Source organism: Leucoraja erinacea, chromosome 9 (assembly GCF_028641065.1).
Source record: "Leucoraja erinacea ecotype New England chromosome 9, Leri_hhj_1, whole genome shotgun sequence".
NCBI classification, from domain to species: Eukaryota; Metazoa; Chordata; class Chondrichthyes; order Rajiformes; family Rajidae; genus Leucoraja; species Leucoraja erinaceus.
Genome location: NC_073385.1, coordinates 51,378,184 through 51,398,304, shown reverse-complemented (window position 1 = coordinate 51,398,304; position 20,121 = coordinate 51,378,184). Strand labels below are relative to the sequence as shown.

The 20,121-nt window shown below is 44.1% G+C and overlaps 1 protein-coding gene across 1 annotated transcript; it reads left to right on the top strand.

The window, feature by feature from the left end:
* Window positions 1–2,282: 2,282 nt before the first annotated feature.
* On the top strand, window positions 2,283–20,022 carry slc10a1 (solute carrier family 10 member 1). Its single transcript, XM_055640808.1, has 5 exons — window positions 2,283–5,091; window positions 8,330–8,531; window positions 13,974–14,152; window positions 17,884–18,086; window positions 18,846–20,022. Exons 1-5 carry the CDS (start codon window positions 4,694–4,696, stop codon window positions 18,965–18,967), a joined length of 1,104 nt encoding a protein of 367 aa, XP_055496783.1. The 5' UTR covers window positions 2,283–4,693; the 3' UTR covers window positions 18,968–20,022.
* Window positions 20,023–20,121: the final 99 nt, after the last annotated feature.

Here is a 20,121-nt window from a genome sequence, read left to right as displayed (position 1 = left end):
GTCGGAAGTGGGAGACTTGTAAGCGAAAAATAAAAGAAGACGAGGAAAGTGTATCATTTTGGCAGGAAATGGGAGAGGAACCGGCAGATATGGCGCAACCCACACCAACTGCTACGTTCACAATACAACCTCCAGAGCCATTCGATTTCACCAAGCCTCAAGAATGGGAGCGTTGGATCAGGAGATTCGACCGCTTTCGGCTTGCAATTTAAACGCTACGTCGGCAGAAAACCAGGTGAACACGTTAGTGTATTGCATGGGCGATGAAGCCGAAGATGTGCTAAAGGGGCTAACGCTAAGTGCAGATGGGAGGAGGATGCACACGGATGTCAAGGCAGGCTTTGATGCATTTTTTGTACCTAAAAGGAATGTAATCTACAAAAGAGCCAAGTTCAATCAGTGTGTGCAACTGCCAGGAGAAACGGTGGATTCCTTCATCACTGCTCTATACGGATTAGCTGAACACTGCAACTATGGACAGTTACCGAACGAGCTGATCCGTGACAGGTTAGTGGTCGGGCTGAGAAACGTCTCATTGTCAGAAAAGCTACAGCTAGACAGAGACCTAACCCTTGGAACTGCTATAACAAAAACAAGGCAGTCTGAAGAAGTTAGACGACAGTGGTCTGACTTAAGAGGAGAAAATAGCGGTGCTAGCAAGTGCTCTAATGTTGATGCTGTGCATGCTAAAAGCTACAGAAAACCCAAATTTCCCTCAAAGCCTCAGCCACAAGCACAAACACCGAGCAAAAATAGCCTTAATACATGGCCACAGCCAGGTTTAAAGGCCTGTTACAGATGTGGAAAAATGCCCTCGCATGGGAAATTGGAATGCCCTGCTAAAGATGCTGTGTGTCACAACTGTGGCAAAAAGGGACATTATGGCAAAGTGTGCAGAAACAGTGCAAAATCTCTCAATGCTGTCATTACAGAGGAAGAAAAGAGCTTTTTCCTGGGAGCCGTGGATGCTGGAAAAGACCCGTGGACGGTGCAGCTACAAGTGAGACAAAAAAAAGTGTGCTTTAAAATAGACATTGGTGCTGATGTCACTGCCATGCCAGCGGAGGTGTACCCTGACATTACAGGGGGGCATGATGTGAAGCGCCTGGCAGTGTCGACGCGCCCATTGTTTGGGCCAGGGGGCAATGCACTCTCTGTCCTGGGTGTAGCCAGAGAAACACTGCGCAGAGGCAAAAAGCCAGCCATAGAGAACATTTATGTAGTAAAAGACCTGCACACTGCACCGTGGAATCAGTGAAACAACAATATCCGAAGCTGTGTAGCGGCTTGGGTCTTGTTCGGAGGTCATACTCAATTAAATTGAAGCCAGAGGCTGTGTCCTTCTCTCTCCACATGCCACGCAGAGTCCCTCTGCCGCTTATGGGAAAAGTGAAGGAGGAGATAGACCGTATGGAGAAGATGGGCGTAATCACCAAGATTGAGGAGCCGACTGATTGGTGTGCCGGGATGGTGGTGGTGCCGGAAAAAACAGGTGATGTTCGCATTTGTGTGGACTTCACAATGACGAATGGATCAGTATGCAGAGAAAAGTTTATCCTGCCTTCTGTCGAGCACATTCTGGGCATGCTAGCTGGCGCAACAGTATTCAGCAAATTAGATGCCAACATGGGCTTTTGGCAAATACCATTGACAATAGAGTCTGCCAAATACACCACCTTCATCACGTCTTTTGGGCGCTACTATTTTAACCGTCTACCCTTTGGCATAGCATCAGCCCCCGAGCACTTTCAAAGGATGATGATGACAGAAGTGACCGGTGGCCTGGAGGGGGTACTGTGTCACATGGATGACATCCTGGTCTGGGGACAGACGCAGGAGGAGCATGATGTGCGGCTACATGCGGTGCTAGAGAAGGCACAAAAGGCCGGCATTACGCTCAACATGGACAAATGGGAGCTCACACGCCACACAGTCAGATTCCTGGGTCATGTGATTTCAGCAGATGGAGTGAAGCCAGATCCAGAGAAGACGAGAGCAGTACAAGAGATGGATGCACCCAAAAATGTCAGCGAACTCAGGAGTTTTCTGGGCATGCTCAATCAGCTGGGCCGCTTCTTGCTGAAAAAGACAAAGTGCTACGAGACCTGCTGTCCAAGAAGAACCACTGGTACTGGGGGACAGAGCAGCAGGCCGCCTTTGATCAGTTAAAAACAGAGCTGTCATCCACACCAGTGCTCACATTATACAACCCAAACAGTGCTCTAAAGATCTCTGCTGATGCCTCTTCCTTTGGCCTGGGGGCAGTCCCTGCTGCATAAAAGCGATGCCATGTGGTCACCTGTGGCATATGCGTCCAGGTCAATGACACCAACAGAGCAGCGCTATGCTCAAGTAGAAAAGGAGGCATTGGCTGCGACGTGGGCATGTGAAAGGTTCAGCTGTTTCATCCTGGGAAGACCATTCGAGCTGGAAACTGCCCATAAGCCGTTGGTGAGTCTGCTGGGAGGGAAAGCTTTGGATGACCTCCCACCAAGAGTCCAAAGAGCAGCCCCAGGTTTCCTCAGAGCAATGGGGAGGCGGAACGCGCTGTACAAACCGTGAAAAACCTGATAACAAAGGCATCAGACCCATATCTTGCATTGCTGGCCTACAGAGCAACCCCTCTACAGAACGGCTATAGCCCGGCCGAGCTGTTGATGGGGAGCCGCCTCCGCACTACAGTTCCTGCCCTTCCAACCCTGCTGAATCCTGTTTTACCTGACTACAATGCGCTGGAGGCCAAAGAAAGGGAGAAGAGGAGGAACGACGCAAGATCCTTCGACAAGAGGCACGGAGCGAGAAATCTGGAGTCACTAGTACCTGGGGAGGATGTGTGGATCACCGATGCACGAATCATGGGCAAAGTGCTATCTACACACAATACCCCTCGCTCTTATCTCGTCCAGGTGCCTCAGGGCACACTGAGGAGGAACCGGCAGCACTTGGTGCCGCTGCAGACCAACAGTGGGGTAGTCGATGCTGATGAGCCACCGGTGGGAGAAGATTCAGCTCCACCAGAGCCAGCTCCACCAGTGACAACATCACCCAGCAGAGAGGGCCCCACCACAGAGACTGTGCGGACCAGGTGTGGGAGAGAGGTTAGAAAGCCGAAGAGACTTGATTTGTGATTTATTGATCTGTTTTCTACAGTAAAGAAAAAGAGAGAGTGAAATGTGATGTGAAATTGTTCTGTAAACCTGGTACATTTACCTGAAACCTGAGAGTTTAAGTTTTGAAGAACACAGTCTGCTAAAGTAATAGTTCACCGTATGGTAACGCGGAAGTTATTTTATTTCTATTTTGCATGCTTGAATCAGGGACAGGTCTTCCAGCAAAAGGGCAGAATAAACCCCTTAAGACCTGCAGAGATAAAGGTAGTCCACCCTTTATTCTCAAAGAAAGGGAGATGTGGTATTATGGGAATAATAGTGTAAGGAATGCGGTGGCCGGATGTGACGTGGGAACCCGGGGGTGTGGCAGTTGAGGAGTCGCCTGCGCATGCACAAGAGCCTGCGGCTGCTGTACAGAGTTGTTAAATAAAGATATACTCCGTTTACGTCGTGGTACGAGCCTTATTATACAAATAACTCGACAACATCAAGGTACAATTCTGGAAGTACTTAAAGTGAAAGTAGATACATTGTTAATAATCATAGTATGAAGGCTCTGGGAAATGGGCACTGCGGAATATGGTAGATGAACCGTAATCATATTAGAAGGTGGGGCAGGTGGCTTACACCCGCTCCCATTTTCTTATGTTCTCATATCTTTGCATGAAACCAAATTGGCAAATGTATATAAAAGATGAGCATAGATAGATTCCCAGACATAAAATTCCCCAACAGAGTATAGGAATAACTGATGCAGTAGAGCAGCCATGTATTGAATGGTGTAATATGCTCTCTCTCCTATTTTTATTTTCAAAACAGCCTAGTGTGGACACTGAAGTTAAAGGATAGTGTGCACACTTAGTGACATGCCCCAAACACTCTCAGTGACATATGTCCCACTATGGGCCAAGTCCCAGTATGGATCAGTTGATGTCCAAGTGGTGTCCAAGATATGCCCAGAAAGAGCTGGAAGACATGGCTTAATGTGGACAAGTAGACGTGGGTCAGTGTGAGTGAGTACTGTAGTTATGTCCCAGTGAGGACTCAATGTCCCAGTGTCGACTACGTTTCGCATTGGAAATTGAAGGAAGAGGAAAGAAAGAATGTTCAAATCTAAAATGACTTGCAAAATTGTTGACAAAAATGTTCTATTTCGTTCCCTGGCATTTTGAGTCATGTGTGCAATGAATTTGATTTGTGGCAGGTGAATACAATTTTTTTGTTTTCCATGCCTTTCCCAATTAATTAAATTGAAATGTTGCACTTAAGAACAGTTAAGTGGGCATCCAAACACAAAAGCTGAATAACTGGTCCTTTGTTACTATTCAAACACTAGACTGAATGGAATTTCTAAAAGACTCTCATTAGTACTCTGAGCCTGAAGTAAAATAAAACATTACCATAGGAACCTCATTCAGCCAGAGTTTAGAAGAAGACTTCCTGCAAATACTTGAAGGAGATACCCTGAAAAGCCAGCCCTTAATGCTGTTTATGTTCTGAATACTTCAGATCTGGAGGGCATTAGCTTCTCGGCTACCAAGCAGGAACGATTTTGGAATAATGCTAGAATTCTTGGAGTCAAAATGAACAACACCGACAAGGAGTACTTGTGGAAGGGAACTTGCAATGGCAACTCAACACCTGGTGTAAACATAACATTGGAATGGATGGACGGAGCCATGGGAAAGGCAATAGATCAAGTCATCAGTGTTATTTCAATCATCATTTTGTTCATCACGATGATCTCCTTGGGCTGCACCATGGAAATATCAAGGATCAAAGTTTACATCTTAAAGCCAAAGGGAATCCTGATTGCATTGGTTTCTCAATACGGGATTATGCCATTAACAGCCTTCAGCCTCACCAAGGTATTCAAACTGTCTTCCATTGAAGCCATCTCAGTCCTGATCTGTGGCTGCTGTCCCGGTGGAACCGTTTCCAATATCTTCTCACTTGCATTGAATGGAGATATGAATCTCAGGTAAGAGTTAGTTAATTTTCAAAGATTTTGTGGGCATGTAACTAATTTCTGGCAAAAACAGAATATTGGGAAACGATGTTGCATCAGGTGTTTTGCAGATTTTCTACCTTGCTTTCACTGAAGACCTGTTTAACCTGGAAATCCAAAATATGCAGATGTAATAAAAGCAGAAAGTGCTGGAGCATCTGTGGGAGAGAAACTACGGGTGTTTCAGGTTGAAGACTGTCAGATTTAAATGGTGCTGTCCATTTGACTTCTTGCAGCATTTATCTTTAGTCTAAAATAATACTCATAGTGATATAGCTTATGGGCGGCACAATGGCGTAACAGTAGAGTTGCTGCCTTACAGCACCAGAGTCCCGGGTTCGATCCTGACTATGGGTGCTGTCTGTACGAAGTTTGTACGTTCTCCCCGTGACCTGCATGGGTTTTCTCCAAGATCTTTTGTTTTGTCCCACACTCCAAAGACGTACAAGTTTGTAGGTTAATTGGCTTGGTACAAATGTAAATCGTGTGTGTAGGGTAGCGTTAGTGTGCGGTGGTCACTGGTCGGCATGGACTCGGAGGGCCGAAGGGCCTGTTTCCTCGCTGTATCTCTAAACCAAACTAAATTATATTGGCTTGGTATAAATTTAAAATTGTCCCTAGTGTGTGTAAGATAGCGTTAGTGTGCAGGGATCGCTGGTCGTCGTGGACTTGGTGGGCCAAAGGGCCTGTTTCCGCGCTGAATCTGTACACTAAACTAAAACAAGCTCTTTGCCCCACTGAGTCCACGCCTAATGTTATATTCATTGAACCTCCCCAGACTCTATCATTCACGTACACACTATCTGACTACCCATTTGGAAATACAATGACTTAGTTTAACAACACTTCTGAAACTATCTTCATATGAACAATCATTTAAAAAGCCAGCTTTTCTTATTTTATTTATAACTTTGTTGTAGTTTGACATAATCCCCCATCACCGCGACAACAAAAGCATGGTTATTTTGTTTGATCGTGGCATCATTGTTGTAACAAATTAAATACTTGCTTTTCCTCAACCAAAGTAAAATATGCCAAATATAATTTTTCATGGGACACCGTGTCACTTTAAAATTCAAACACTTGCTAAAGACAGCATTTAACAATAATTAAGTCAAATTAACCACACACCAACAGCAGCCCTGCGCCTGATGATGGAAAAGGTTAACAGCATTGCGCAGCAAATACCATACCATTAAATTATCACTTAGTGTCGAAGTATTTTTTGTTTCCCCTCTATTGCCCACTGTTTTAAATGTAAAATTGGATTCAAGTATCGTCCCTGTGTAAAATGGAATAACAGGATAATAATGAGAACTTAATTTGATCCTAGTCTTACAGAGATTCACTCAATTTCTTATATATTTTAATGTCCATTTTAAATTCCCAAGTCCACATTCATCATGAAAATTGCCAAGATAAATTTATTGCATTGTACTTACTATTCCACCTATACACACAACAATGCCTCTATAGTGAAGGTAGACACAAAATGCTGGAGTAACTCAGCGGGACTGGCAGCATCTCTGGAGAGAAGGAATGGGTGATGTTTCGGTTTGAGACAACTTCTTCAGACAAAGGATACAAAGGACATTTATTATCACGTACACCAATTGGTGTAATGAAATTTGACTTGCCATTGCAGCACATGAATAAAGATAAGACACAACATTAAAGAATTTACAGAATTTAACAATAAACATAAAAACATCACCCCACAATGGTTCCCACTGTGGGGGAACGCAGCAAAAGTCTGGCACCGTCCTCTGTTCACCCGTAGTCGGGCCTATTGAGGCCTCCGCAGTCGCCGCTACGGCAGCCCGATGTTTCAGGCCCTCGCCGGATGATGGAGTTCTGGCGACGGGTGAACACTCTCAGCGGCTCGGAGTGTCTTAAGACAGATGGTTTAGTTTAGTTAGTTTAGTTTATTGTTTATTGTCACGTGTACCGAGGTACAGTGGAAAGCTTTTGTTGCGTACAAACCAGTCAGTGGAAAGACAATAATTTTTTATAATCAAGCCATCCACAGTGTACAGATGCATGATAAAGGGAATAACGTGAATAACCTTCAGTCCAATAAAGGCTGATCAAAGATAGTCCGATGGTCTCCGATGAGGTAGATAGTAGCTCATGACTGCTCTATTGTTGTTGGTAAGATGGTTCAGTTGTCTGCCACCAGCTGGGAAGAAACTGTCTCTGAATCTTTAGTTCAGTTTAATTTAGTTTAAAGATACAGCATCGAAACAAGCCCTTCAACCCACCAAGTCTGCGCCGAGCAGTACATTAAGGGCCTGTCCCACGAGCATGCGACTCCATGCGGCAAGCGGCAAGCGCGATCTAACGTGGTCGCTTGAGCCGTACGGCCTCTCGGGGCCAGTCCCACTTCGACCGCCGGAGCCGTATGGAATTGTGTGGAGCTGGTCCCGACATCGCGCGGGGCTCCGAAAAACTGACCGTGTTAAAAAATTCCGCACGGCAATGGCCTGCCGGACCGCAGCCGCCTCGACGGGCGTGCGCAGTGTCTAAATGCCGTACGCAGCGTTTTGACGCCGTACGTCACGCGCGAACATCCCGCGGACTTCGCTCGAACTTCACGTCAACTCACTCGACCTCCACGCAGAACCCACTTCCGGTTTGGTTGCGCTCGCCACATGCTGGTGGGACCGGCCCTGTACGGGGATCACTCGACCTCCGCGCGGGCCCCGCTTCCGGTTTGGTCGCGCTTGCCGCATGCAGGTCGCATGCTCGTGGGACAGGCCCTTTAGTTCTATCCTACACACTAGGCACAATTTAGAAGCCAATTAATCTACAAACCTGCATGTTTTTGGAATGTAGGAGGAAAACGGAGGACCTGGATAAAGTCCTCGCGGTCACAGGGAGAACGTACAAACTCTGCACTGAATGTTGACCTAGCAAGTCTAGAGTAGAGAAGGTTAAAGTAGCAGTCGGTGGGAGTAGAGCTGAAACCTTTTGGAAAATAGTCAGAGGCCATAAAATGCACTGGTGGATTGACTTAAAAGCATCCTATCAATATAAGCTCCTTCTAAATCCACGGACTTGTATCAAATAGATATTACAGGAATAGTCCTGTAACACAGATTGCACTATGAGTGAATAGATAAACCTTACCCACCATGTACTTTTAGAACCAACAACTAAATTGCGTTTGTTTGATCTTTGCTAAGCTTTTCTGATGTTGTTTTCCTTGCAGTATTGTGATGACCACATGTTCTACTACACTGGCGCTTGGCATGATGCCCCTCCTTCTTTATCTCTACTGCAAAGGCCTGTCATTAGTTAATAAAGTGCCATATAAAGAGATTTCCATAACCCTCATCTCAACGCTCATTCCTTGCAGCATAGGCATTTTTCTCAATCACAGATATCCGCAGTATTCAAGGACCATAACCAAGGTAGGATATTGTCATATTTATCACTGGTTTATTTTCTGTAGCTTCCCAAGATTCCTTGGTTTTCAGTTGATCTTTTTGGTGGCCCTTTCCTGATTTCTTGGTGCCTATGAATGTGTGACTATGACTCAGTGACTCTTGCCATGTATTAGATTAGATTAGATTAGATTAGATTCCTTTATTGTCATTCAGACCTTTCGGTCTGAACGAAATTTCGTTGCCTGCAGTCATACATAATAATAATAAATAACAAAACACACAATAAACACAAATTAACATCCACCACAGTGAGTTCACCAGGCACCTCCTCACTGTGATGGAGGCAAAAGTCTTAAAGTCTCTGCCTCTTCCCTCCTTGTTCTCCCTCTGCTCTGAGGCGATCCAGGCCGAAGATGCCGCCCTCCAGTCCAGCGGACGCAGCTGGACAAAGTCTACACTAATATGGCTGAAGCTTACAAAGCCGTCCCCCTCCCCCACCTTGGTCAGTCTGATCACCTCTCATTGTTCCTGCTCCCTAAGTACTCCCCACTCATCAAACGGGTTAAAGCCACTGTGAGGACAGTTAAAGTCTGGTCAGAGGAAGCGGACTCCACACTTCAGCAGTGTTTTGGAAACACTGACTGGAAGGCGTTTGCAGCCCAGGCCACCCTTGACTCCCACACGGACATTGATTCCTACACATGCTCTGTTCTGGACTTTATAAACTCCACCATCAATAGTGTCACCTCCCTCAAACGGGTGACCATATTCCCGAATCAGAAGCCATGGATGAACAGCGAGGTCAGGCTACTGCTGAAAGCACGGGACACCGCTTTCAGGTCAGGCGATGCTCGAGCCTACAGTTCATCCAGGGCTAACCTGAAGAGGGGCATCAGGAAGGCCAAGCACTGCCATAAGCTCAGGATTGAGGAGCACTTCAACAACAACTCCGACCCCCGATGCATGTGGCAAGGCATCCAGGCCATCACGGAATATGGCTGACTAGTGGGTGAGGGAGTCTCGAACGCGTCGTTATGAGTATAGCTACCCGCCTTGTATTTGGCCAGTCTACACTAATATGGCTGAAGCTTACAAAGCCGTCCCCTCCCCCACCCTTGGTCACCCACCAACCCACCCCCACATCCAGCGACACCTCCTTCCTTGAGGAGCTTAACCACTTCTATGGCCGCTTCAACAGGGACAATCTAGATACAGCCATCAAGGCTGTGCTACCTGCTGATCACCAACCCCTCACACTCACCCCCTACGACGTGTACGTGGCACTGAGTAGGACTAATGCACGTAAGGCTGCTGGCCCTGACGGCATCCCCGGGCGCGTGCTCAGTGCCTGTGCTGCGCAGCTGACAGACGTCTGGACTGGCATCTTCAACCTGTCACTTGCCCAAGCAGTTGTCTCCACGTGCCTTAAAACCACCTCCATCGTGCCGGTGCAAAAACACTCCACTGCAGCAAGCCTCAACGACTTCCGCCCAGTTGCACTTACCCCCATCATCACCAAGTGTTTCGAGAGGCTGGTCCTGGCACACCTCAAAAGCTGCCTACCCCCCACACTGGATCCCTATCAGTTTGCCTACCGCAAGAACAGGAGTACGGAGGATGCCATCTCAACGGCACTTCACTCTGCCCTCTCCCACCTCGACAACAGAGACACTTACGTAAGAATGTTGTTCATCAATTACAGCTCAGCATTCAACACCATTACACCCTCTAAACTGATCACCAAACTCGGTAACCTGGGCATCGACCCCTCCCTCTGCAACTGGATACTAGACTTTCTAACCAACAGATCCCAGTCTGTTAGGTTAGACAAGCACACCTCTTCAACCCTCACCCTGAACACCGGCGTTCCACAGGGCTGAGTGCTGAGCCCCCTCCTCTACTCCCTCTTCACCTGCGACTGCACACCTGTACATGGTACTAACACCATCATCAAGTTTGCAGATGATACAACGGTGATTGGCCTCATCAGCAACAACGATGAGTCGGCCTATAGGGAGGAGGTCCAGCTCCTAGCAGCATGATGCACTGACAACAACCTGGCCCTTAACTCCAAGAAGACCAAGGAGCTCATTGTAGACTTCAGGAAGTCTAGGGGCAGCACGCACACCCCCATCCACATCAACGGGACGGAGGTGGAACATGTTACCAGCTTCAGGTTCCTGGGGGTCAACATCTCCGATGACCTCTCTTGGACCCACAATACCTCAACTCTGGTCAAGAAGGCTCACCAGCGTCTCTTCTTCCTGAAGAGACTGAAGAAGGTCCATCTGTCTCCTCAGATTCTGGTGAACTTCTACCGCTGCACCATCGAGAGCATCCTTACCAACTGTATCACAGTATGGTATGGCAACTGCTCTGTCTCCGACCGGAAAGCACTGCAGAGGGTGGTGAAAATTGCCCAACGCATCACCGGTTCCTCGCCCCCCTCCATTGAGTCTGTCCAAAGCAAGCGTCGTCTGTGGAGGGCGCTCAGTATCGCCAAGGACTGCTCTCACCCCAACCATAGACTGTTTACCCTCCTACCATCCGGGAGGCTCTACAGGTCTCTCCGTTGCCGGACCAGCAGGTCCAGGAACAGCTTCTTCCCTGCGGCTGTCACACTACTCAACAATGTACCTCGGTGACTGCCAATCATTTCTTTCTTTGCTATACCTACATGTCATGCTATATCTCATTGAATCTGCAGTGAAGCCTCTCAAGGCCCCTGTACCCTTCCTGCATTCTGCCAGTCCTTCATACACCGCTCCAAGCCCTTTTCAAATTAGATATATAATTACTATCGTGATTTCAACTTCTTGATTTTTTTAAATATTTTGTACTTTTCAGTTTAGTTTAGTTTATTATTGTCACATGTACCAAGCTACAGTGAAAAGCTTTTGTTTGTATGTCGAAAGACAGACTATATACTTGAATACAATCAAGCCCGTCCACAGTGCAAAGACAAACAATAAACTGTACAACGTTTAGTGAAAAGATAGAACTCTAGTCTGATAAAGTTCAATTAAGAAAGTTTAAAAGTTTCAAATGAAGTGTATAGGAGGTCTCTAGCTGATGAGATGACCGTTCAGTTGCCTGATAACAGCCGGAAGGAAACTGTTCCTAACTGTCTAAGATATACTTAGAATTAAATTAGCAGCTCCCTCCACAACCTTCCCAGCTCAAGCTGTTGATGTACTTTGAGTTTTTTGTTCTTTGAGTTAGGATATGTATTGTGCTTTGAGTACTATTTACAAAATGTGCTGCAGTTATTCATTTAGGCCACTCACTCCCAACCCGGCAACTTTACCACCAAGATCACAGCAGGTTTGTGATAAAAATCATATTCATCTCCAAACCGCAAACCATTCTGAAGTGGTAATCTATCGCTGTTGAAGCATTGTCAGATCAAAAACTTACAACTCCCTAAACAACAGTGCTTGGGAAGAGTTGCAATGGTTCAAGAAGATAGCTCACCACCAACTCCTCAAAGGCAAATGGAGATCGCCAATGACTGCTGTTTAGTTTAGTTTAGTTTAGAGATAGAGAGTGGAAACAGGCCCTTCGGCCCACCGAGTCCACGCTGATCAGTGATCCCCCACACTCTAACACTATCCTACACACACACGAGAGACAATTAACAATTTTACCAAAGCCAATTAATCTACAAACCTGTACAACTTTGGAGTGTGGGAGGAAACCGGAGCACCCAGCCAAAACCCACGTAGATCATGGGGAGAATGTACAAACTCCGTGAAGACAGCACCCTAGTCAAGATCGAACTCAGGTCTCTGGCGCTGTAAGGCAGCAACTTTATGTCTATGTCTGTATGGGTGCAAAAGTTATCACCTTGAATGGGGTACAAACAGACATCACCATAACTAACACTTCAACGGCAGAGCATTGACAAAGAGGATTTTTATTTTTTATTTTTAAATGTTGCTGAAAGAAAAACTAGATAGAGATAGATACAGCATGGAAACAGGCCCTTTGGCCCATCAAATCCACACTGACAATCAGCTGTACACACAAAATGCTGGTGTAACTCAGCGGGTCAGGCGGGATGCAAGCAGAAGCCTCCACGTGGCGCATCCCAGGCAATGCTGACGACAGAAACCGTACCACAGTGACTGAGTAAAGTAGCCAATTCTGCAACCACCGACCGTCAACCGTCATTGACCGACCAGAAAGACGTGATATAGAAGATGGCCGGACACGAGGAAGATGAAGAATCGGGTCAGGCAGCATCCCTGGAGAAAATAGGTGACGCTTCGGATTGGGATCCTTCTTCAGATTCCAATGTGTGGCTGACTATCAGCCACCCATTTACACTAATCCCACACTCATCTCTATTTACTCCATAATGTTATCAATTCTGCCCAGATTCTACCAGTCATCCACACAATTAACAGCAGCCAAGTAACCTATCTACCCTAAATGTCTTTGGGAAGTAGGGAGAAACAGAGCACCCAGTCACAAGGAGAACATGTAAACTCAAACAGCGCTAGAGGTCAGGATCAAACCAGGTGTCTGGAGCTGTGAGGCAGCAGCTCTACCAGTTGCGCCACAGTGCAGTAATATTCAGTCATTTTAAGCCCGCATTAGCCTGTGTTAGCTCTCATCTGCTACTGGATCCATTGGACATAAAAAAGTATGAATTTCATCCCACCAATTACGTCCAAAACTTCAAGCAGAAAACTCACATATATATAAAACAATGATAGTACAAAGACAAAAACAATGCCTCAAGTCTATGTAGTTCAGAGCTTATTTGGAGGTTGAAGTGTTTAATAGCTGATGGTTGTGGGGAAGAAGCTGCACCAGGAAGTTAGTTTTCAGGCTCCTATACCTTCTTCTCGATGGCAGAAGTGAAATGAGAATGTAGCTGGGATGGTGTGGGACTCTGATGATGATGATGGCTGTTTTTTTTGAGGTAGCAACTCTTGTAGATCTGTTTGATGGTGGGGAGGTCTGTTCCCATGATGGACTGGGTGTGTTCACAACTTTTTGCAATCTTCTTCGGTACTGGGCATTCAAGTTACTGAACCAGGCTGTGGTGCAACCAGTCAATTTGCTCTCCATTGTGCACCTGTAGAAGTTCAAGAGAGTATTTGTTGACATACCAAATCTCCTCAATCTTCTAAGGAAGTAGAGGCGTTGATGGCTTTCTTCATGATTGCATCAATGTGCTGGGACCAAAACAGATCTACAGAGGTATGCATGCCCAGGAATCTGAAGTATCGAATCTCTTTCACATCCACAACAGCAGTTATAACATTTAATTTACATTTCTGTAGTGGTGAGGCATTGTAGAACTTTCAAAGTTGACCAAAAAAGTTGCAGAACTCATTTGAGTTGAAATCAGGGACTAATTATGGCAGACAGTTACTAAAGATGCAATATTGATATCTGAGACTTTGGTGTATTGATTGAATTTTATTGGAATAATCTCACTTCTTTCTTTTTCAGACTGGCTTGTTCATTCTTCTCATTGCTGCAATAATAATTGCCATCTTGTCAGCAATGTCGATTGGGGATATTTTGTGGACACTTTTCTCTCCTCACCTAACTATCACCACAGCACTGATGCCCATTATTGGATACACTTCAGGATATGCTCTTGCGACCTTATGCAGATTACCTGAAAGGTAACACGTGTTACTCATTGCAGTACAAATAGTTTAGTCACAACAATTGAAATGGTTGTTTCTAATGGCATCATTCTTTACAATTCAACAACCAAAATGTAAATACAATATTACATGCATATAAATTATAGTGGAAGTGCATATTAGTGGCAGAAACAAAATGCAGGAGTAACTCAGCGGGAGATGCTGAGAGAGAGAAGGAATGGGTGACGTTTCGGACCTGAAGATCAGTCTGAAGGGTCTCGACCTGAAACGTCACCCATTCTTTCTCTCCGGAGATGCTTCCTGTCCCGCTGAGTTACTACAGCATTTTGTGTCTACATTCGATTTAAACCAGCATCTGCAGTTCTTTCCTATACATATTAGAGGCTTTGCTATGCTGTTTGTATATATTGGGTATGCAAGCAAATAATTTCACTATGCCTTGTCACATGTGACAATGAAGTACATTCCATTAAGAGATAAGAGAGAGATAACCATTGTAATGTAGAAACTATTGTATGGCAGTGTTTATGTACAACATACAGAGGTGTCTGCAAAAGGGTCTTGAGCTAAAGGTCACCTATTCATATTGAGTCTGATGAAGAGTCTCAACCCAAAACATCACCTATCCATCTTCTCCAGAGATGCTGAGATACTCCAGCACTTTGTTTCCTTGTGTTTTAAAATAACCAAGTCTGAGCACCTGATGATCGAGAACGTTCTGACTTTGTATAAGGAAGAGACAGATATCTCAAAATTCATTTTGACAAAGTAGGCCATTCAGGCCATTGGATCTATGTTGGCTCACTGAACAACCCCATCACTTCTATTTCCCCTCCTATTTACCTGCAATCTTCCCTCCTCTCTCACATGCCCACCAATTCTCAAGCCACCTATAGTACATTAGGGGAGATTTACAGAAACCACTTAATCTTCTAATCATTTCTAAATTGTTTCCAAAAATAAATCACAATCACTGGTAGATAGATGGTCTGTGTGATCATGAGTGGAATTGCTGTAATCCTAATCATATAGCCACGCATACAGATGGTATCAAGTTAGGAATCATAGCCTTGGAATTTCTCCATACCATTGAGTTTGTATGCAATATCGGTAAAACGGTATATTTTTAAGTGAAAGGTTGCGGATTTGAGGGAAAAGAGATTTAGTTGTCTGACTCCACAAGCCCTTCATGCATAGATATGAGAAACATTCAAAAAGTCACTAGAATCATGGCCTTTAGAAAATGGAAGATGCCATGCCTAATAATTGCTATTGCTTTCAGTGCTAAGTAATCCAAAATTGAGTAAATGACCACATCCTACAGTGCCCTCCATAATGTTTGGGACAAAGACCCATCATTTATTTATTTGCCTCTGTACTCCACAATTTGAGATTTGTAATAGAAAAAAATCACATGTGGTTAAAGTGCACATTGTCAGATTTTATTAAAGGGCATTTTTATACATTTGGTTTCACCATGTAGAAATTACAGCAATACATAGTCCCCCCCCATTTCAGGGCACCATAATGTTTGGGACACAGCAATGTCATGTAAATGAAAGTAGTCATGTTTACTATTTTGTTGCATATCCTTGGCATGCAATGACTGTTTGAAGTCTGCAATTCATGGACATCACCAGTTGCTGGGTGCCTTCTCTGGTGATGCTCTGCCAGATCTGTATTGCAGCCATCTTTAGCTTATGCTTGTTTTGGGGGCTAGTCCCCTTCAGTTGTCTCTTCAGCATATAAAAGGCATGCTCAATTGGGTTCAGATCGGGTGATTGACTTGGCCACTCAAGAATTAACCATTTTTTAGCTTTGAAAAAACTCCTTTGTTGCTTTAGCAGTATGTTTGGGATCATTGTCTTGCTGTAGAATGAACCACCGGCCAATGAGGTTTGAGGCATTTGTTTGAATTTGAGAAGATAGGATGTGTGTATACACTTCAGAATTCATTATGCTACTATCATCAGCAGTTGTATCATCAACAAAGATAAGTGAGCCAGTACCTTCATCAGCCATATATGCCCAGGCCACAACACCCCCACCACCCTGTTTCACAGATGAGGTGGTATGCTTTGGATTTGGGCAGTTCCTTCTCTCCTCCATACTTTGCTCTTGCCGTCACTCTGATATAATCTTCGTCTCATCTGTCCACAAGACCTTATTTTCCAGAACTGTGGTTGGTCTTTTAAGTACTTCTTGGCAAACTATAACCTAGTCATCCAGTTTTTGTGGCTAACCAGTGGTTTGCATCGTGCAGTGTAGCCTCTGTATTTCTGTTTATGAAGTCTTCTGCGAACAGTGGTCATTGACAAACCCACAACTGACTCTTAAAGAGTGCTTCTGATCTGTCGGACAGGTGTTCGGGGATTTTTCTTTTTTATAGAGAATTCTTCTGTCATCAGCTGTGGAGGTCTTCCTTGGCCTGCCAGTCCCTTTTGCGATTAGTAAGCTCACCAGTGATCTCTTTCTTCTTAATTATGTTCCAAACAGTTGATTTTGGTAAGCCTGAGGTTTGGCTGATGTCTCTAACTAATTTATTCTTGTTTCTCAGTCTCATAATAGCTTATTTGACTTTCATTGGCACACCATTGGTCCTCATGTTGATAAACAGCAATAAAAGTTTCCAAAGGAGGCATTTAAACACACCTGAGCAATTACAAATGCCTGTGAAGCCATGTGTCCCAAACATTATGGTGCGGTGCCCTGAAATGGGGGGGACTATGTATAAGCACAGCTGTAATTTCTACATGGTGGAACCAAAATGTATGAAGATGGCCTTTAATAAAATCTAACAATGTGCACTTTAACCACATGTGAGTTTTTCAATTATATATCTCAAATTGTGGAATACAGAGGCAAATAAATGATGGGTCTTTGTGGTGGCGCAGCGGTAGAGTTGCTGCCTTACAACCAATGCAGCGCCGGAGACCCGAGTTTGATCCTGACTATGGGTGCTGTCGGTACAGAGTTTGTATGTTCTCCCTGTAACCTGCGTGGGTTTTTCTCCGTGATCTTCGGTTTCCTTCCACGCTCCAAATACGTACGGGTTTGTACGTTAAGTGGCTTGGTAAAATGTTTTTAAAAATTGTCCCTAGTGGGTATAGGATAATGTTAATGTATGGGGATTGCTGGTCGGCGGGGACCCGGTGGGCCAAAAGGGCCTGTTTCCGCGCTGTATCTCTAAACTAAACTAAAAATTATGGAGGGCACTGTATCTGGCTTTGTAGCCAGTACTCATAGTTGTGTCTTGCTATCTTGTGCAGTAAATCAAATTGGCTGAAGATTGATTTCTGTGATGGTGGGGATTTTGGGAGAAAGCCAAGATGAATCGTCTACTTGGCACTTCTGACTGAAAATGGTTGCAAATTATAGCAAATGTACCACTGTAGCTGACTCATAATTGTTGTTACAATTACAAATGGACATTAAGTGCTGGCATGCTGTAAATGGTTTTCTAAAAAATATCCTCCCCTGTAATTTCAATGGAAATGTTAAGTTCTTTGATGAGGGCATCACTGACATTAATTTGTATGTTGCTACTTTTTTGAATTCTCCGTTTGGAAGCTGAATGCCCTCACATCCGCGCCATTTCATCTGCAGCATATTTGCTGAACCTTTATTGCTCCACTTGCCCCATCTGTATACTTACTTCACATCGTTATGTTCAAGCCACTGGGAGAACCATTAAAAAGATCGCCATCTTGAAACCCGCTTTCAACATGTTTCCCCTCCTATTGCAGGTGTAAACGGACTGTTTCCATGGAAACTGGAATGCAAAATGTTCAGCTGTGTTCCACCATCCTGAAAGTTGCATTCTGCAGAGAGGAGATTGGTGCTCTTTACTTATTTCCATTAATCTTCTTGGTGTTTCAAGTTTCAGAAGCACTAATTCTTGTTGTGATCTATCGAAGCTATGAAAGGATAAAAATGTATCAGCAAAATGGTGAGTAAAACCAGTCGTCCATCATTGATTCAATGAACTTGGCTTTCATAAAGTAATTCCCCTTCTCTACTCTGCTTGCAAGGTAACACCAAGTCAAGATGATGCTCTTTCCACACTTCAATGAGGAATAATACCTGTGTTCACTGGCACACTTGCTGTTGAATCAATTAACATAGTCTATTACGCTGCCTATTACTCTTAGGATGTAGTGATAAGATATATATCCCTAATAGCACTGATTGCAGAGGATGCCTTGGATGAAGTGATGGAAGCTATTGGTCAACCAGACAAGGAAACCTCTGATAGAATCCAATAGCAAGGTCAGAAAGCTAAACCTAAATAAACTACCTTGATACCATCAATTCAAAATATTTGGAGGCACAGACTGCAAATGCTGAAATCTTGAGCAAAAAAACAAACTGCTGGAGACACTCAGCAGGTCAGACAGCATCTGTGGAGGGAAATGGACAAACGGCATTTCAAGTCATTACACTTCTTTAGTTAGGAAAGATCATGACCTGAAATGTCAACTGTCCATTTCCCTCCGCAGACGTTGCCTGACTTGCTGAGTTCCACCAGCAGTTTACTTTTCCTCATAATTCAGCTAAATTCATCAACAGGTGTCAGACTTTGCAAGATAGCTTTCAGCACCATATTGGAGACGTCTTTACATTGTTTTGTTAATGCCAATACCTACTTGTGAACACAAAAGAATAAACCTGACACAGTTGCACACTGATTTCTTGTGTATTATTCTAGGTACCAATAGGATTTACCTAACTGCAGAGAAGACAACAGATCATCTTCCCCATCCTGAATTTGAAAACCCTTGTGACTCAACAGAAACCGTAAAAATCAATAACATGGAGATCTCCATATAAGCATTGAGAGAATTCACTTAAACTATTTCACAAAATGTGTTTATATATATACTGTATAACCTAGCACATAAAAGATAAGACATTTACAATGTGGCTCGTGGCCCAGATTATAAAATATAGTGAATTAAATCAAAATAATTCAGACCTGTGTGGTGTGCGTGCATATTTATATTTTTAGATTTTTACACCTTTATTTTCTCCTTTACTTGTCAAAGCAGGTTGATTCCTGCAAATGGGAGGGGAGATGGAGAGATCGACTTGGCCAATAGCATTTTCCAATAATTTAGAAGAATGAGAGATGATTTCCTTGAAATGCACACATTTTTGATAGGGTGGATATAGGCATTTATTTGCCATGGCTAGTGCCAAGGACCTAGCAGTCATGATCTCAGAATAAGTGGTCTACCTTTCAGTTTTGGGGGTGGGAGCAATTTATTCACCCTGAGGGTAGTGAATCTTTGGATTCAAGAAGTTGTGGAGGCTCAGGTGCAATATTATAATGCACTTTATAAAAAATCGAGTAATCTAATAGTTAATTTCATAAAATGTTCCATGAGGATAATTCAACATTAGAATATGATGGAAATGTTTCATATGGACTCAGATTGTGATTAACTGAGGATAAAATGCTGGAGTAACTTTTTAAAAACATCATAATTTTAACTAGTTTCATTTTAATGGTTTTTAAATCTCTTATTTTCAAAACCATTGAATAGCCATGGTAGCTTTGACATTGTCAAAGTTGGGGTGTGTCTTACCATCTGTGGGAACTCAGCGGGTCAGGTAGCATCTCTTGTGAAAAAGGATGGGTGACATTTCAGGTCAGGACCTTACTTCCGACTGCTAGTAAATAGGTGGTAACTGGAGGTAAGAATAGGCCGGAACAATGCAGGACCAGCAACAGATGATCAAGGAAGATTGGAGCCGATAATGGCCCTTTGTTGGCTGGGGAAGGGGTGATAACTAAGGGATGCAATAACTAATACAGATTTGCTTAGCATGCAATACTCCTGCAAGTATTGGAACCAACTGAATGAATGAATAAGTTTATTGGCTAAGTATTCACATACAAGGAATTTGCCCTGGTGCTCTGCCCACAAGTGACAACATGACATACATTGACAGTTAGGAATGACACATAAAACATTAAACAT

What these genes read in the sequence shown, in the direction of transcription:
- slc10a1 (XM_055640808.1), top strand. Translation starts at nt 4,694, where the DNA reads ATGAACAACACCGACAAGGAGTACTTGTGGAAGGGAACTTGCAATGGC. An exon ending in ATTCAAGGACCATAACCAAG is followed by an intron (nt 8,532 to 13,973) that starts GTAGGATATTGT and finishes TTTCTTTTTCAG; the next exon opens with ACTGGCTTGTTCATTCTTCT. An exon ending in AAAAATGTATCAGCAAAATG is followed by an intron (nt 18,087 to 18,845) that starts GTGAGTAAAACC and finishes GTATTATTCTAG; the next exon opens with GTACCAATAGGATTTACCTA.